Genomic DNA, 15651 nt, shown 5'->3' on the forward strand with positions numbered 1-15651 from the left:
TCCCCAAAGCCGGTTCTTGTTGAATTCCTGAAAATTCTGAAATTGTTGAATTTCTCTAAATAGCTCTACTCTGCCCCTCCCCCGCCCCCCCCCCCCTTTTTTTTTCCCCCAAAATTTTAAGGAGGATTCCTCACTCTTTGGTGGAGAGGGTCATGGAGTAGCCGTAAAGGTTGTGAACGTCGTATTGTTTCCCCCACTCCTGCACCGCGTCCATGCAGACCGTCTTGGAAAAGAGGAGCCGATCCACCACGTCTGCAGGAAAAAAAAAACAAACCAAAACATTCAGAAGGGCATTTAAAATGATTTAATTAAATTATTATTTTTTTAAAAATTAAATTTCTTCAAAAATCAAGTAATTACTCAAAAAACAACGGTGTTTCTCTTTTCCTCCACGCACAGTCGTGAAATTTTGGCCTTTTTGCTGCACAAAAAGGGGGAGTGGAGTGGAGGGGGGTGTTAGACACCCCACCCCACCCCCCCGGGTTGGAATTTCCCAAAATTCCCCAGAATTCCCCCCCAAAAAAGAAGAATTTTGAAATAGAAGAACATTCTTCAAAAGTCCTCGAAAACAGAAAGAATTTTGAAGAAGAAGAAGAAGATTCTTCCAAAACAAGAAAAATTTTGAAGAACATTCTTCTTCAAAATTCCCCCAAAAGAAGAATAATTTTGAAGAAGAAGAAGATTCTTCAAAATTCACCCAAAACAAGAAGAATTTTGAAGAAGATTCTTCAAGAATCTTTGAAAGAATCAAGAATCAAGAATCAAGAATCTTCTTCTTCAAGAATCAAGAATCAAAATTCCTCCAAAACAAGAAGAATTTTGAAAAACAACAACATTCTTCAAAATTCACCCAAAACAAGAAGAATTTTTACAACATTCTGGCATTTTTACACCTTCAAAATTCTAAAAAAAACCACCCACAAACAAAAGAATTCCCCGATTGCTGCTAAAATGCAGCTTCATTGACAGGGGGTAGTGGATTTAGTAGCCGGAGACTACTTTCATTAAATTTTATTAAATTTCATTAAATTCTATTAAATTTTATTAAATTTCATTAAATTTCATTAATTTTTTCAATGCAATCAGCTTAAATCCAGCTCCAGGATGGATTTGGAACACGAGGAAGGACTCACCCAAAATCCACACCCCAAATTCCTGAATAATTTGCTCTGACCACGTCCCGGCAGCCAACAAATTCCCGATTTAATAAAGAATTTAAACCTTTTACCTCCTCGGACAGTAATTCACCAAAATTTAGAATTTTTTATAGGATTGTTTGTGGGTTTTTTTCCCTAAAGACAACGGACTTACGGGGCGTGAAAGGGGGGTAGTTGAGGTCGTTCTGTTCGCAGCCGTTAACTGAGCCCGGGATGAAGCTGGCGACTTCGTTCATATCCTGAAAAAAAAAACCAAAACACCCCAAAATCCCCAATTCAAATTTCAAATTTCAAATTTTATTTCTTCCTCACGGCAACAATTCCTCTGGTTTTCAGCCCAATATCTGTGTGCAACCCCCCCCCCCCCCCCTTCACAGCAACTTGATAATCTTCATAAAGGGCTGAATTCCTCCTCCTGGAATTTGTTGGTTTGCAAATTAATAACGAATTTTTAAAAAACAGAATAATATCCTTCTGAATGTCAAAATGGTGATTTTTAAGCGGCGCTGGTGGTTGTTCGACCCAAACTGGAGGAATTAATTCCCAAGTCCCACAATATGGACAAAAAATAATTGCTCTGGCCTGAAAAAATGACTTTAGTGAGTTAAAACCCCAAATCCTACGGAGGGTGGTCTTCTTTATAATTTTTATAAATTTAATTCGATAAATTCTGGAATTTTGATAAGTTTTAAATAATTTTTATAAAATATTTTCTCCCCCAAAGATACGGTTTATTAAAATTTAAAGTTGGGGTCGTAATTCCAACCCCGGTCCCGGTCGGTTCTCGTATAAATTAAATTATATTAAAATTGTTATTACACTAAATTACATTAAATCATGTTTATTGTATTGTATTGTATTATATTATATTGTATTATATGATATTATATTATATTATGTTATATTATATTATGTTATGTTGTGTTATATTATATTATGTTATGTTGTGTTATATTATATTATATTATGTTATATTATATTATATTATATTATGTTATGTTATATTATGTTATGTTATGTTATGTTATATTTTATTATATTATATTATATTATATTATATTATATTATATTATATTTTATATTATATTATATTATTATATTATATTATTATATTATATTATATTATATTATATTATATTATATTATTATTATATTACATTACATTACATTACATTATATTATATTATATTATATTATATTAATAAACAAAATTTCCAACAAAACCCAGAAAATCAAGGATTTCACCCGAACGCATCGAAAACATGCCCAAGAAAACACGGCAAAACATGCAGAAAATACACAAATCCCCTCCCAAATTTGAGGCTACCCTCGGGAAAAAAAAAAAACAAACCCTCCCTTGGAATCGATCCAGCCCCCAGCCCCGGAAAAAAAATTTGGGGAAAATGGGGAATTTTTGGGGGGAATTACGTACGATCCAGATGCCGTCGTAGGGCACTTGCTGGTAAAATAATTGACATTCCTCCACCCACCAGCGGGAGCTCTTGGGGCTGGTGAAATCGGGGAAAACGGTTCTTCCCGGCCAGACCTGCCGTCAAATAAAAACACACACACACACACACACCCAAAAAAGGGGAAATAAGTAAATTTAACCATTGATGACCTCGCCGAAAGATTTCCTTCGGATTCGGGCGAATTTTCCTCTGGGAGGAAAAAAAGTTGGGTGTAAAATTTCGGGATTATTGGTTTTGCAAGAGAGGGATTGGGAGACGGGTTTCGAGCCGTCAATTATCATTAATCATATTAATTTTAATTGTAAATTATTATGAATTCTCACCCTGAACTAATATTAGTATTGAATTAATATGAATTAGTATATCAATTAATGAATTAATAATGGCATTAAATGTATTATCATCAAATCCACGCTCAGAAAGAGGGCAGAAAGTGGCATTGTAAAAACATTTAATTACAAATAATGAATTAATTAGGATATGAATTAATTAATTATTTAGGATATGAATTAATGGATTAATTAGTATAGGAATTAATAATCATATTAAATATATTATCATCAAATCCGCACTCAGAAAGAGGGCAGAAAGGGGCTTTGTAAAAATATTTCATTGGAAATAATAATTAGGATATGAAGTCAAAATTCTTTTCAAATTATTCAAGTTTTACCCCAAACCCCTAAAAATGTAGGAATTTTCCTGGTGGAAACACAACCCCCCATCGGCTGCTCGAGTCCCCCCTCCCTTCAAAATCGCTCAATTTTGGACAAATCAAAAGGTGAAGAAAATCAACATTTGAAGAAAAATGGATTAAAAGCGGGAAAGGTCGTGAAATCTTGAGAAAAGCCAAAAAAGGGAAGATTCAGCCCAATTTGGAGTGGGTAATTACCTGGCCCACTAACGGCGTGACCCCGTCGGACTCGTTGACCCAAACTCCCAGCTTTTGGCCCCGTTCGTAGGCGGGGTAGGGGGAACCGTCCACCAGAGGCTCCGTGCTGATGGCGGCATCCTAAAAACAGGGAAAACAACCCAAAAGAAATCGATTTGGGGGGTTTTTCCACCGATTATGTAGAGGCTGGCAGCTACGTGGGACAACGTCTCATGTAGCTGTATATATATATTTAAATATATATATAAAAACAAATAAAATAAAAGTAAAGAAAAAGTAAAAGGAAAGAAAAAAGTAAAGAATAAGATAAAGAATAAAATAAAGAATAAAAGTAAAGAAAAAGTAAAGAAAAAAGTAAAGAATAAAAGAAAAGAATTAAAGAAAAAAGCAAAGAAAAAGTAAAGAACAAAAGTGAATAAAAAAGTAAAGAAAAAGTAAAGAAAAAAGTAAAGATAAAAGTAAAGAAAAAATAAAGAATAAAGAAAAAAGTAAAGGAAAATTAAAGAAAAACGTAAAGAAAAAAAACAAAAGTAAAGAAAAAAGTAAAGAATAAAATAAAGAATAAAAGTAAAGAAAAATTAAAGAAAAAAGTAAAGATAAAATAAAGAAAAAATAAAGAATAAAGAAAAAAGTAAAGGAAAATTAAAGAAAAACATAAAGAAAAAAACAAAAGTAAAGAAAAATTAAAGAAAAAAGTAAAGAAAAAATAAAGACTAAAGAACAAAGCAAAGAAAAATTAAAGAAACATAAATAAAAAATAAAAAAACAAAAGTAAAGAAAAAAGTAAAGATAAAAGTAAAGAAAAAAGTAAAGATAAAAGAAAAAATAAAGAAAAATAAAGAAAAATTAAAGGAAAATGTAAAAAAAAAGTAAAGAAAAAAGTAAAGAATAAAAGTAAAGAAAAAAGTAAAGAATAAATGGAAGGAAAAAAGTAAAGGAAAAAGTAAAGAATAAAAGTAAAGAAAAAAAGTAAAGTGAAATAAATAAAGAAAATAAATAATGTATTTCTAATGTATCGAATGGTTCTCTCCACTGAGTAGGTAGAGCCCAGAAAATGCAAGGAAAGGTGCCTCATGTAGCAAAATAATAGTAGTAGTAGTAGTAATAATAATAATAATAATAAAAAATTTAGAATGTATATATAATTTATATCTATTTTCTATATAACCATTCTCTCCACCGACTGTTTCTTCTCTCCAGCAGCTCCAGAGGAACAAGCCTCTCTCGTAACAACATCGATATTAAAATATATATGTATTTTAAAATATGTACTTATTAATATATATTTATTGTTAACGACACTATTTAAAACGGGGAGAAAACCAGCAAAACGCGTACCAGGATGATGATGTATTTTTGCCCTTTCTCGTTCATGTACGCTCGAAACCCGGGGAGATCTTTGAACTTCACTTTGTCGTAGGTGAAGTCTTTCTTGGCCTCCATGTAGTTGATGTCGGTGTGCTGCACGTCCTGGGGGCAGAGCGGGGCGTGAGACCCCCCCGGGGCAGGGATTTCCCAGAATCCCACCCCCAAAAAAGAAGAATTTTGAAGAAGGAGAAGATTTTCCTTCAAAATTCCTCCAAAACGAGTAGAATTTTGAAAAAGAACAACATTCTTCTTCAAAAATTTCCCCCAAACAAGAAGGATTTTGAAGAACAACAACATCCTTCTTCAGAATTCCCCCAAAAGAAGAAGAATTTTGAAGAACGTTCTTCAAAACTCCCCCCAAACAAGAATAATTTTGAAGAACGTTCTTCGAAATCCCAATAAAACAAGGAGAATTTTGAAAACGAAGAACATTCTTCAAAATTCCACCAAAAGAAGAATTTTAAAGAGCATTCTTCAAAATTTCCCCCAAACAAGAAGAATTTTAAAAAAGAGAAAGATTCCTCAAAATTCCCCCAAAGAAGAATTTTGAACAACATTCTTCAAAATTTCCCCCAAATGAGAAGAATTCTGAAAAAGAACAACATTCTTCTTAAAAATCTCCCCCAAAAGCAGAATTTTGAAGAACATTTTTCAAAATTACACCCCCAAAAGAAGAATTTTGAAGAAGGAGAAGATTTTCCTTCAAAATTCCTCCAAAACAAGCAGAATTTTGAAAAAGAACATTCTTCTTCAAAATTTCCCCAAAAGAAGAATTTTGAAGATTTTTGTTCAAAATTCCTCCAAAACAAGCAGAATTCTGAAAAAGAACATTCTTCAGAATTTCCCCCAAACAAGAAGAGTTTTGAAGAAGAAAAACATTTTTCAAAATTTCACCCCAAAATAAGAATTTTGAAGAATATTTTTGTTCAAAATTCCTTCAAAACAAGCAGAATTTTGACAAAGAACAACATTCATCTTCAAAATTTCTCCAAAACAAGAAGAATTTTGAAGAAGATTCTTGAAGAAGAATTTTGAAGGAGGAGAACGTTCTTCTCCAAAATTCCTCTAAAATTCTTCAAAATTTCCCCAAAGAAGAAGAATTTTGAAAAAAACCATCATTCTTCAAAATTCCACCCCAAAAGAAGAATTTTGAAGATGAAGAACATTCCTCAAAATTCCACCAAAACAAGAATAGTTTTGAAGAACATTCTTCTTCAAAATTCAAAATTCCCACGAATGAGTTTTTGGCTGAAACAAATGGAATTTTGGATGAAATGAAGGAATTTTCCGGAAAAATGAAGGAATTTTCGCTTGAAATGAATGAATTTTTAGCTGAAATGAATGGATTTTTGGCTGAATAGAATAAATTTTCCAGAAAAAATGAAGGAATTTTCGCTAAAATGAATAAATTTTTGGCCGAAATGAATGATTTTTCGGCTGAAACATATGAATTTTCGGCTGAAATGAATGGAATTTCGGCTGAAATGAATGAATTTCTGGCCGAAACGAATGAATTTTCGACTGAAATGAATAGATTTTCAGCTGAAACGAATAGATTTTCGGCTGAAACTAATGAATTTTGGGCTGAAACGAATGGACTTTTGGCCGGAAATATTAAAATTGAATTATTTCTTCCAGGAAAAAACAAAACGAAACAAAACAAGACGGGACCGAATGCCATTTAAAATAATCGGGTGTTTCAGATAGAGAAAAAAAAAAATGAAAGTGAAAATGGGTGTCGTTGAAAAAATTGGAGAGGAGGGGGGGGGAGGGGAAAATTCCCCATTTTTTTACTCACGTAGGGGAGCTCGATGGCGCGGTTCCGCTCCACGACGGCCTTCACCTCCTCCAGGGACCCGTAGTCGTAGCGGCTGAGGTGGAAGCCCAGCGACCAATAGGAAGGCATCACCGGCAACCCGATAAACTGCGAATTCAACCCCAAAAAAATCGACCTCTTCTTTTTTTTTTTTTTTTTTTAGAATCCCCTAAATTCTCCCTCAAATCCCAGATTTCAACTCAAGAGCCACAAAGCGCATTTCCATTTTTGATGTATTTTCTTATAGATGGATTTTTCTGTTTATTTTAAAAAATATCAATAATAAATATTATTTAAATTTCATTTAAATTTTATTTGTTAAATTATTTAAATATTATTAATTCATAGTAAATATTTTATTTAAATATTATTAATTCATGATAAATATTTTTTATTTATTTAAATAAATAAAACCATGAAAATGACACCAAAACTCCGTATAAATACCCCAATTTTACAGATAAAGTTATTAAATTACATTAATACTATAGAAAATTGCCCCCTCGTTCCACTTCCTCCCGTCGCCCCCATTTATTTACTTTCTCACCCCCCAAAAAGAGCAAATTCTTCGATTTAATAATATCTTTTTTTCTCAGGTTGTTTATATTCTCATTTTCAGGTATTTTCATTTATGGAGAATTTATTTTATCCTTTATTTAAACGATAATTTTTGGTAATTTCACCCCCCCAACCCAAAGAGCAGAATTACCAGGAAGAGGCAAAATGACAAAAAAACGCGGAATTAACCTAAAAAAAATTGGTGCTGATCAAAATAAGGGGAAACTGCATGAAAATTGGAATGGAAGGTAAAGTTTTTAGTTTAAATTTAAATATTTAAGGTACTGGAAGAAGTAAATTTAACCCTGTTTTAAATTTCTCAACTCCTTTTTTTAAGATGGCATCAAAACACGCGTTTGGTCCCCAAAATTCCAACTAAATGGGAAATTTTGGATTAACTTTGGACTAACTTTGGATCAATTTTGGATTAATTTTGGATTAATTTTGGACTAATTTTGAACTAACTTTGGACTAATTTTGGATTAATTTTAGATAATTTTTGATTAATTTTGGGCTAAATTTGGACTAATTTTGGACGCACTTTGGAACAAAATGGATTAACTTTTGATTAATTTTGGACTACCTTTGGACCAATTTTGGATTAATTTTTGATTAATTTTGGATTAACTTTGGACTAACTTTGGATCAATTTTGGATTAATTTTGGACTAATTTTGAACTAACTTTGGACTAATTTTGCATTAGTTTTGGATAATTTTTGATTAATTTTGGGCTAACTCCGGACTAATTTTGGACGCACTTTGGATCAATATGAATTAACTTTTGATTAAGTTTGGACTAACTTTGGACCAATTTTAGATTAATTTTGGACTAATTTTGGTCTAACTTTGGATTAATTCTGGATTAATTTTGAATTACTTTTGGACTAACTTTGGATTAATTTTGGACTAATTTTGGATCAATAAAATAGTGAAGCGACGTGGAAATGGGGGGGGTGGGGAGAGGGAAAGCAAACTTTAAAAAAAAAACACCCCAAAATCTTCAACGTGTCATTTCTGGGGAGAAGACGCCGGAGGCTGGAGATCTCCAAGGTCTTGGCCAAAGCAGGAGGATCAAGAGGTGCCTTTGAGCCTCCCTGAGGTTGGGGGATCTCTCCCCCTCCCCCCCCCCCCCCCCCCCCGAGGTTGGGGGTCCCCCCCGCACCCCCCCACGTACCTGCACGTACTCCTGCACCACTTGCTCGGGGGTGTCTCCCAAAAAGACGTAAAAATCCAGAATTCCACCGATGGTCCTGTAGGTGACGGCGGGCGCCGGCTGCAGGGAGAACTCTGCGAGCAAAAAAAATCCCCCCCCCCCCCGCAAAAAAAAATCAAATTTGGGATATTGACCTACATCGCAAAGAACCCCCGCACCGAGAGGAAAGAGGGAAAATTCGGGGGGGGGGAGAAAAAAAAAATCAAGCAAAAATATCCAAGGAAACCCCAAAAGCGCTACCGGATTCCCGCTACAGGTGGGAAAATTTCATTTCTTTATTAATTTTTTTCCTAAAATCGTCCATATTTACATTCCTTTACGGAAAAAGAAGAGAAATCCGACGGCACAAGTTCTTCTCATTAAATTCGTGTCTCGAGGCGCTTGAATATTCATTAAGAATCCAAATCTCTCTATTTCTCAGGGAAAATATTTTTACACGCGAGGCTCAGTATCAATTTAGGCTCAGATTTTAAGAATTTGGGCCAAAACGTCCCTGAACGCGAACAAAAAAAGGGCACAAAGTGGATGACGCCAGTCTTGAGATACAACCGTAACGCTGCTGGCGTAGGAAACGCCAGTAAATTGAAAAAAAAAAAAGGCTGATTTTAAGACAATTTTCTTCCAAATTTGACACGTGACTATTTTTTTTAAAGGAAAAAAAAAAATCTACATCGGCTCAGCAGGATCCTGCCGTAAAATCCCGCAGATTATTTAAAAAATATTTATATTTTTTGCAATACTTAGGGCTGTGGAGAGGAAATTCTTCCCCAGGTCGTGGCAGATCATTTAAATAAAATATTTAAGTAAAATATCATTTAAATAAAATCATTTAAATAAAATCTTTAAATAAAATCATTTAAATAAAATCTTTAAATAAAAGAATCTAAATAAGAAATTTAAATATAATAATAATTAAATTTAATAATAATCTAAATAAGAATTTTAATTTAAATAATTAAATAAAATTATTTAACTAAAATCTTTCAATAAAATAATTTAAATAAGAAATTTAACGAAAATATTTAAGGAGACGCCGTCCTTACCCATGGGGTTGCTGTTCATCAAGAAAACTCCAAAAGAGGCCCCGGTGTTGTCTTCCAAACACAAGAAGAAGGTCTGGACGCCGTACAAATTCTCCACGTTCTGAAGGGAAAATTTTAAAAAAAGCTGATTCAATAATAATAAAAAAAACCAAACCCAAAATTTAAAAAAAAAAAAAAATCAGGAACTGTGTGCACCCCAAAATGTGTGGCCTTTGGGAATTTTGGGGAATTTATAGGAATTTATAAAAATATTTAAGCATGTGTGCGAATATTTAGGAATTTATAGGAGTATTTAGGAATTTATAGGAATTCTTAGGAATTTATGGGAATATTTAGGAACTCATGGGAATATTTCTAGGAATTTATAGGCATTTTTAGGAATTTATGGGAATATTTAGGAATTTATAGTAATTTATAGGAATATATAGGAATTTGTGGGAATATTTAGGAATTTACAGGAATATTTAGGAATTTATGGGAATTTCTAAAAATAGGAATTTATGTGAATATTTAGGAATTACAGGAATATTTAGGAATTTATAGAAATTTATGGGCATTTCTAAGAATTTATAGGAATTATTGGGAATTTATGGGAATATATAGGAATTTATAGCAATTTATAGGAATATTTAGGAATTTGTGGGAATTATTAGGAATTATTAGGAATTTATGGGAATATTTAGGAATTTATGCGAATTTATAAAAATATTTAGGAATGTGAGTAAATATTTAGGAAGTTATAGGCCTTTTTAGGAATTTATAGGAATATTTAGGAAATTATAGGTATTTATAGAAATATTTATGAATGTGTGGGAATATAAAGGCATTTATAGAAATATTTAGGAATTTATGGGAATTTCTGGAAATTTATAGGAATATTTAGGAGTTTATAGGAATATTTCTAGGAATATTTAGGAATTTATGGGAATATTTATAGGAATATTTAGGAATTTATAGGAACTTATAGGAATATTTAGGCATATACGGGAATATTTAGGAGTTTGAAGGAATTTATAGGAATATTTAGGAATATTTAGGAATTTATAAGAATATTTCAGAATTTCGCTGTTCCAAGAGGAATTTCACTCAGCGCCATCTCCCATTTTACGACCCGGGGCAAGTTTTAAGGGGGGGAAAACCCAACCACCCGGCGGATTTCAAGGCAGATTTTCAAGGAATTTTCCGGAAAAGAAGGAAAATAAGATAAAAACTCCCAAAAAAGGTATAATTTACCCCGGAAGGGGCGGTGTCGCGGCTGAGCATGGGCCAGGTCCTCCAGTTGAGGTCGTGCTGGAAGCGCTTGTGGACCTGCTCCCCCACCCCGTAGAGGCGGGGGCTGGGGAGGCGGATGGAGAGCTGCAGGAACTGCTCCGAGAAGATCAGGGGCCCGATGGTGGTGTCCAACCTGCCCCAAAAAAGAGGAAAAATCAGGGGAAAAAAAAAAAAAAAATCCCCCACCCCCAATCCAGGTGGGACCCCTCGATATCCATAAACACACACCCCCCCAAAAAAGAAAATCCCCCCCCCCCTGTTATTTAACGAAGCTTCGTCGTCGCGGCTCCTTGGGTCACACATCCCCATCGCCCCCCCCCCCAAATGGGGGGAAAACAGCGGCTGTTTGAAATCATAAGTTAGAAATTGTGAAGTTTTTCTCACCAAAAGCATAAGATGCGACTTAAATGGATTAGAGTTAATTTATTGTCAAATAATAATAAAATGAAATGAAATTAAATGAATGGTTGGGTCCCAGAACCCAACCCCATAGAGATAAACCTCCTCATCTCCCAAATTTTAGGTGGAAAAAGTCCGTCAATCCTTATTATCCACCAAAAGGAGGTCCCAGAACCCAAAACCTGGTGAGATGAACCTCCTCGTCTCCCAGATTTGATGAGGAAAAAGTCCTTCCATCCTCTTTATCCACCAAAAGAACGTGCCAAAACCCTACGCCTTTGCGATGAACCTCCCCTTCTCCCAAATTTTAGGTGGAAAAAATCCTTCCATCCTCATTATCCACCAAAAGAAGGTCCCAGAACCCAACGCCATTGAGATGAACCTCCTCTTCCCCCAGATTTTGTGTGGAAAAAGCCCTTCCATCCTGTTTCTCCACCAAAAGGAGGTCCCAGAACCCAACCCCAGTGAGATGAACCTCCTCATCTCCCAAATTTGATGTGGAGAAAGTAATTCCATCCTCTTTATCCACCAAAAGAACATTCCAGAACCCAACGCCATTGAGATGAACCTTGCCATCTCCCAAATTTTAGGTGGAAAAAGTCCTTCCATCCTCTTTATCCACCAAAAGAAGAGAAGCCGGAGCTCCCGTGGCCGAGAGGGAACCTAATGCAAGGCATCACCAATTTAGGGCTAAAAAGCCCCAAATTTTACTCACAGAACTTTTCCGTTGCTCGCTCGGGTCACCTTGATGCCGAAGGGCTCTTCCTGGACTTCCACTTGGTATTTTCTGTCGGAGGCCGCGGGGCCACTGAAAGGTCCCACGTGCTCATGGGGGACTTCGAACCTCTGCTTCTCGGGGTCGGTGATCTAGAAGGGTTCCAAGAAGAAGATAAATAATTTGAAATTTGAAAATAATGCCTCGTTTTAACATTTTTTTCACAGCCACCAAATTTGACTTGGCCAAAAAAAAAAAAACAAAAAAACAACCCAAAAAACCCCAAACCCACCCAAAACAGCCTGGAAAAGTGTCAACAGCAATAAGTGACGCAATTAAGACTTTGTAAACCCACCCACCCTCTTTTTTGGGGGGTAGAATTGAGGGATTTTCCCATTTTTGCTTGATCTGAGGGGAATTTCCTCCCCGGGAAAGCACCCAGCCTCTCCTCAGCAGCTCGTTTTCCGGGTTTCCGGGGGTCCCGCCTCGTCGTCCCCCCCTCCCCTGAAGCCAAACCCGGCCCCGCTGCTGGATCGTCAGCAGGAAAATGTGTGGGAAACCTCCTCCAGCCCCCCGAGAATTAAAAGGAAAAAGAGGAAGGAAAAAAGGGGAAGAAAAATAGATGGAAAAAAAAAAAATTAAGAAAAAAAGATAGAAAAAAAAAGAAGAAAAAGAAGAAAAAGAAGAAAAAAGAAGAAGAAAAAAAGGCTAACAAGAAAGGAAAGAAGAAGAAAAAAAAGAAGGAAAGAAAAGAAAAAAGAAGAAAAAAGAAGGAAAGAAGAAAAGAAGAAAGAAGAAGAAGAAAAAGAAGAAAAGAGAAGAAAAAATAAGAAAGAAGAAAAAGAGGAAGGAAAGAAAAGAAGAAGAAAAAAGAAGCAAAAAAGTAAAGAAGAAAGAAGAAGATGAAGGAAAAAAGAAAAAGAACAAGAAAAAAGAAAAAAAGAAAAAGAAGAAAAAATTAAAAAATGAAATAAGAAGAAAAGAAAAAAGGAAAAAGTATATAAGAACAATAAAAAAGAATAAAAAAAAGGAAAAAAGGAAAGAAAAGAAAAAATAACAGAAAAGAAAAAAGAAACCAAAAGAAAAAGAATAAAGAAGAAAGAGAAAAAAGGAGAATAAGAAAAAAGAAAAGAAAGGAAAAAGAAAAAAGGAAGAAAAATAAAAAGAAAGAAAAAAGGAAGAAAAATAGAAAGGAGAAAAGAAAAAAGAGAAAGAATAAAAGGAAAGAAAAAAGAAAAACAAAAAAGGAAAGAAAAAAATAAAGAAAAAATAAAAATAAAGAAAGAAAAAGGAAAAAGTCAGAAAAGACAAAAGAGAAAATAGAAACAAGAAAAAAAGAAGGAAAAAACCCCAAACAAACAAGAAACAAGGAAAAAAAAAACCCCAAATCCCACAAACCCCGCGGAGCAGCCCCCTCCCCCCAGCCCCCAATCCGCGGATTTGGGCAGATTCGCTCCCCCCCCCGCGCCCCCTCCCCCCCAGGTGTTTGAGCCCCCGCGGAGGGGGGGTGGTGATGGGGGGGGGGGGTGATGCGCACCTTGAAGCGGAAGCGGGAGGGGCTCTGGTGCTGCGCCGTGAGGAGGAGGCGCGGAACGTCCCCCCCGAAGAGCGAGGGCGCGGAGAGACGCGTCAGAGACGCCTCGAAACCTGCGGGGGGGGGGGGGGGGCGGGAGACAACGCGGAGGAGGGGGGGGGAGAGGGGAGGGGACGAGGGAGGAGGGTAAAACAAAGGTAAAAGTTAAAAAAAAAAAAAAAGGGCAATAAAAGAAAAGGGAAATAAATTGAATAGATTTAAAAAGGGAAATAAAAGGGAAAAAAATTAAATAAATTAAAAAGGGAAATAAAAGAAAAATAAATTAAATAAATTACAAAGGGGAAATAAAGTAAAAGAAAATGAATCGAATAGATTTAAAAAGGGAAATAAAAGGGAAAAAAATTAAATAAATTAAAAAAGGAAAATAAAAGGAGGAAATAAAAAAGGGAAAAAAAGGGAAATAAATTAAATTTTAAAAGGGCAATAAAAGAAAAGGGAAATAAATTCAATAGATTTAAAAAGGGAAAGAAAAGAAAAGAAAAAAAAATAAATTTAAAAAAGGAAATAAAAGAAAAGAAAAATAAATTAAATAAAGGAAATAAAAGAAAAAAATTACATAAATTAAAAAGGGGAAAGAAGAAAAGAAAAGAAAAAAGAAAAGAAAAGAAAAAAGAAAAGAAAAGAAAAGAAAAGAAAAGAAAAGAAAAGAAAAGAAAAGAAAAGAAAAGAAAAGAAAAGAAAAGAAAAGAAAAGAAAAGAAAAGAAAAGAAAAGAAAAGAAAAGAAAAAAGAAAAGAAAAGAAAGAAAGAAAAGAAACGAAACGTGTGTCCCCCCCCTTCCCTTCCCCCCCCCTTCCCGCACCTTTGGGGGTGTTCCACTTCCCCCCCCCCTCCTGCACCCTGGGGGTGTCCCCCCGCAACCCCCCGTACCCTTGGGGGGTGTGTGTCCCCCCCTTACCCTGGGGGGTGTCCCCCCTCCGACCCCCCCTTACCCTGGGGGGTGTGTGTGTGTGTCCCTTACCCCGGGGGGTGTGTGTGTGTCCCCTTACCCCGGGGGGTGTCCCCCCCCGACCCCCCCTTACCCTGGGGGGTGTCCCCCCCCCGACCCCCCCTTACCCTGGGGGGTGTCCCGCAGCGCCCCCTGGCGGCGGTACCCGTGCTGGGCGGAGAAGAAGCACCAGGGGACGCTGGGGTCGCTCCGCGGGTTCCAGCAGCAGCCGCGGAGGGAGCAGAGGCTCTGCGCGGGGGGGGGGGGGGGAGAGAGAGCGAGAGAGCGCGGGTTGGCGCGGAGCCCCCGCAGAAACAGTGCGGTTGTATTTAAAAATATCCTTCTAGCGTTATTGGAACGAGAGATTCGTATAATTCCTAATAGATTCGATTCGGAATTAATATATAGAAGAGATTCAATATTATTATAAAATACAATATAATTATCTTTATTTATACTCGCTTTTATATATATTTCCATTTCTATTTCTGTTTCTATTTCTATTTCTATTTCTATTTCTATTTCTATTTCTATTTCTATTTCTATTTCTATTTCTAATTTCTTTTATTTCTATTTATGTTTGTTTATAATTGCATTTATTCTATATTTATTATAGTATTCTTATAATTATAATTAATATTACAATATATAATATAATGAGTCTATAATATATGTATCATATAATAAGATAGAATATATTAATATATAATATTAATATATCAATATATAATATATAATAATATATGTACTATATAATGTATAAATTCATATATATTTTTATATAAATATATAAAAATCCATAAATATAAAATATATATAAATATATAAAATGAATAAATAATAAATATATTAAACATTTCTATAAATGTTTTCTATAAACAATATAAATTGACATATAAAGAATATATAACTATGGTTGAAATTTATCTAAATAATAATCTAAATAAGTATAAATCTATATGATCTAAGTACAAATTTATGTAATTAATAATCTAAAGTACAAATATCTATGATCTAAATAAGTATAAATTTATCTAAATAATGGAATATATAAATATTATCTAGGTTAGAAATATTTTCTATAGATTATAAAAATATTTCTAATTGTATAATTGTTGTTTATTATTTATTTCTTATTATGATTATTCGTAATATTTACAATTTTATAATATAAAAATATAAGGAAATTTATAGCATAATATATCATGTAATAGTATACTACGTATT

At 34.6% G+C, this 15651-nt stretch overlaps 1 protein-coding gene across 1 annotated transcript in view; it reads right to left on the bottom strand.

Moving 5' to 3' along the window:
* Positions 1 to 15651, bottom strand: part of LOC141478355 (maltase-glucoamylase-like) — a 63797-nt gene that overhangs the window by 44855 nt on the left and 3291 nt on the right. Inside the window, exons 3-14 of the mRNA XM_074167442.1 lie at positions 14553 to 14673; positions 13441 to 13550; positions 11904 to 12055; positions 10751 to 10922; positions 9518 to 9617; positions 8436 to 8548; positions 6685 to 6810; positions 4857 to 4988; positions 3519 to 3638; positions 2590 to 2703; positions 1312 to 1396; positions 135 to 252 (exon numbers count right to left, since the gene is read on the bottom strand). Of these exons, the coding sequence (XP_074023543.1) occupies positions 135 to 252; positions 1312 to 1396; positions 2590 to 2703; positions 3519 to 3638; positions 4857 to 4988; positions 6685 to 6810; positions 8436 to 8548; positions 9518 to 9617; positions 10751 to 10922; positions 11904 to 12055; positions 13441 to 13550; positions 14553 to 14673 (1463 nt within the window). The remainder of the gene's footprint in view (positions 1 to 134; positions 253 to 1311; positions 1397 to 2589; positions 2704 to 3518; positions 3639 to 4856; positions 4989 to 6684; positions 6811 to 8435; positions 8549 to 9517; positions 9618 to 10750; positions 10923 to 11903; positions 12056 to 13440; positions 13551 to 14552; positions 14674 to 15651) is intronic.

Source organism: Numenius arquata, unplaced genomic scaffold (assembly GCF_964106895.1).
Source record: "Numenius arquata unplaced genomic scaffold, bNumArq3.hap1.1 HAP1_SCAFFOLD_611, whole genome shotgun sequence".
NCBI lineage: Eukaryota > Metazoa > Chordata > Aves > Charadriiformes > Scolopacidae > Numenius > Numenius arquata.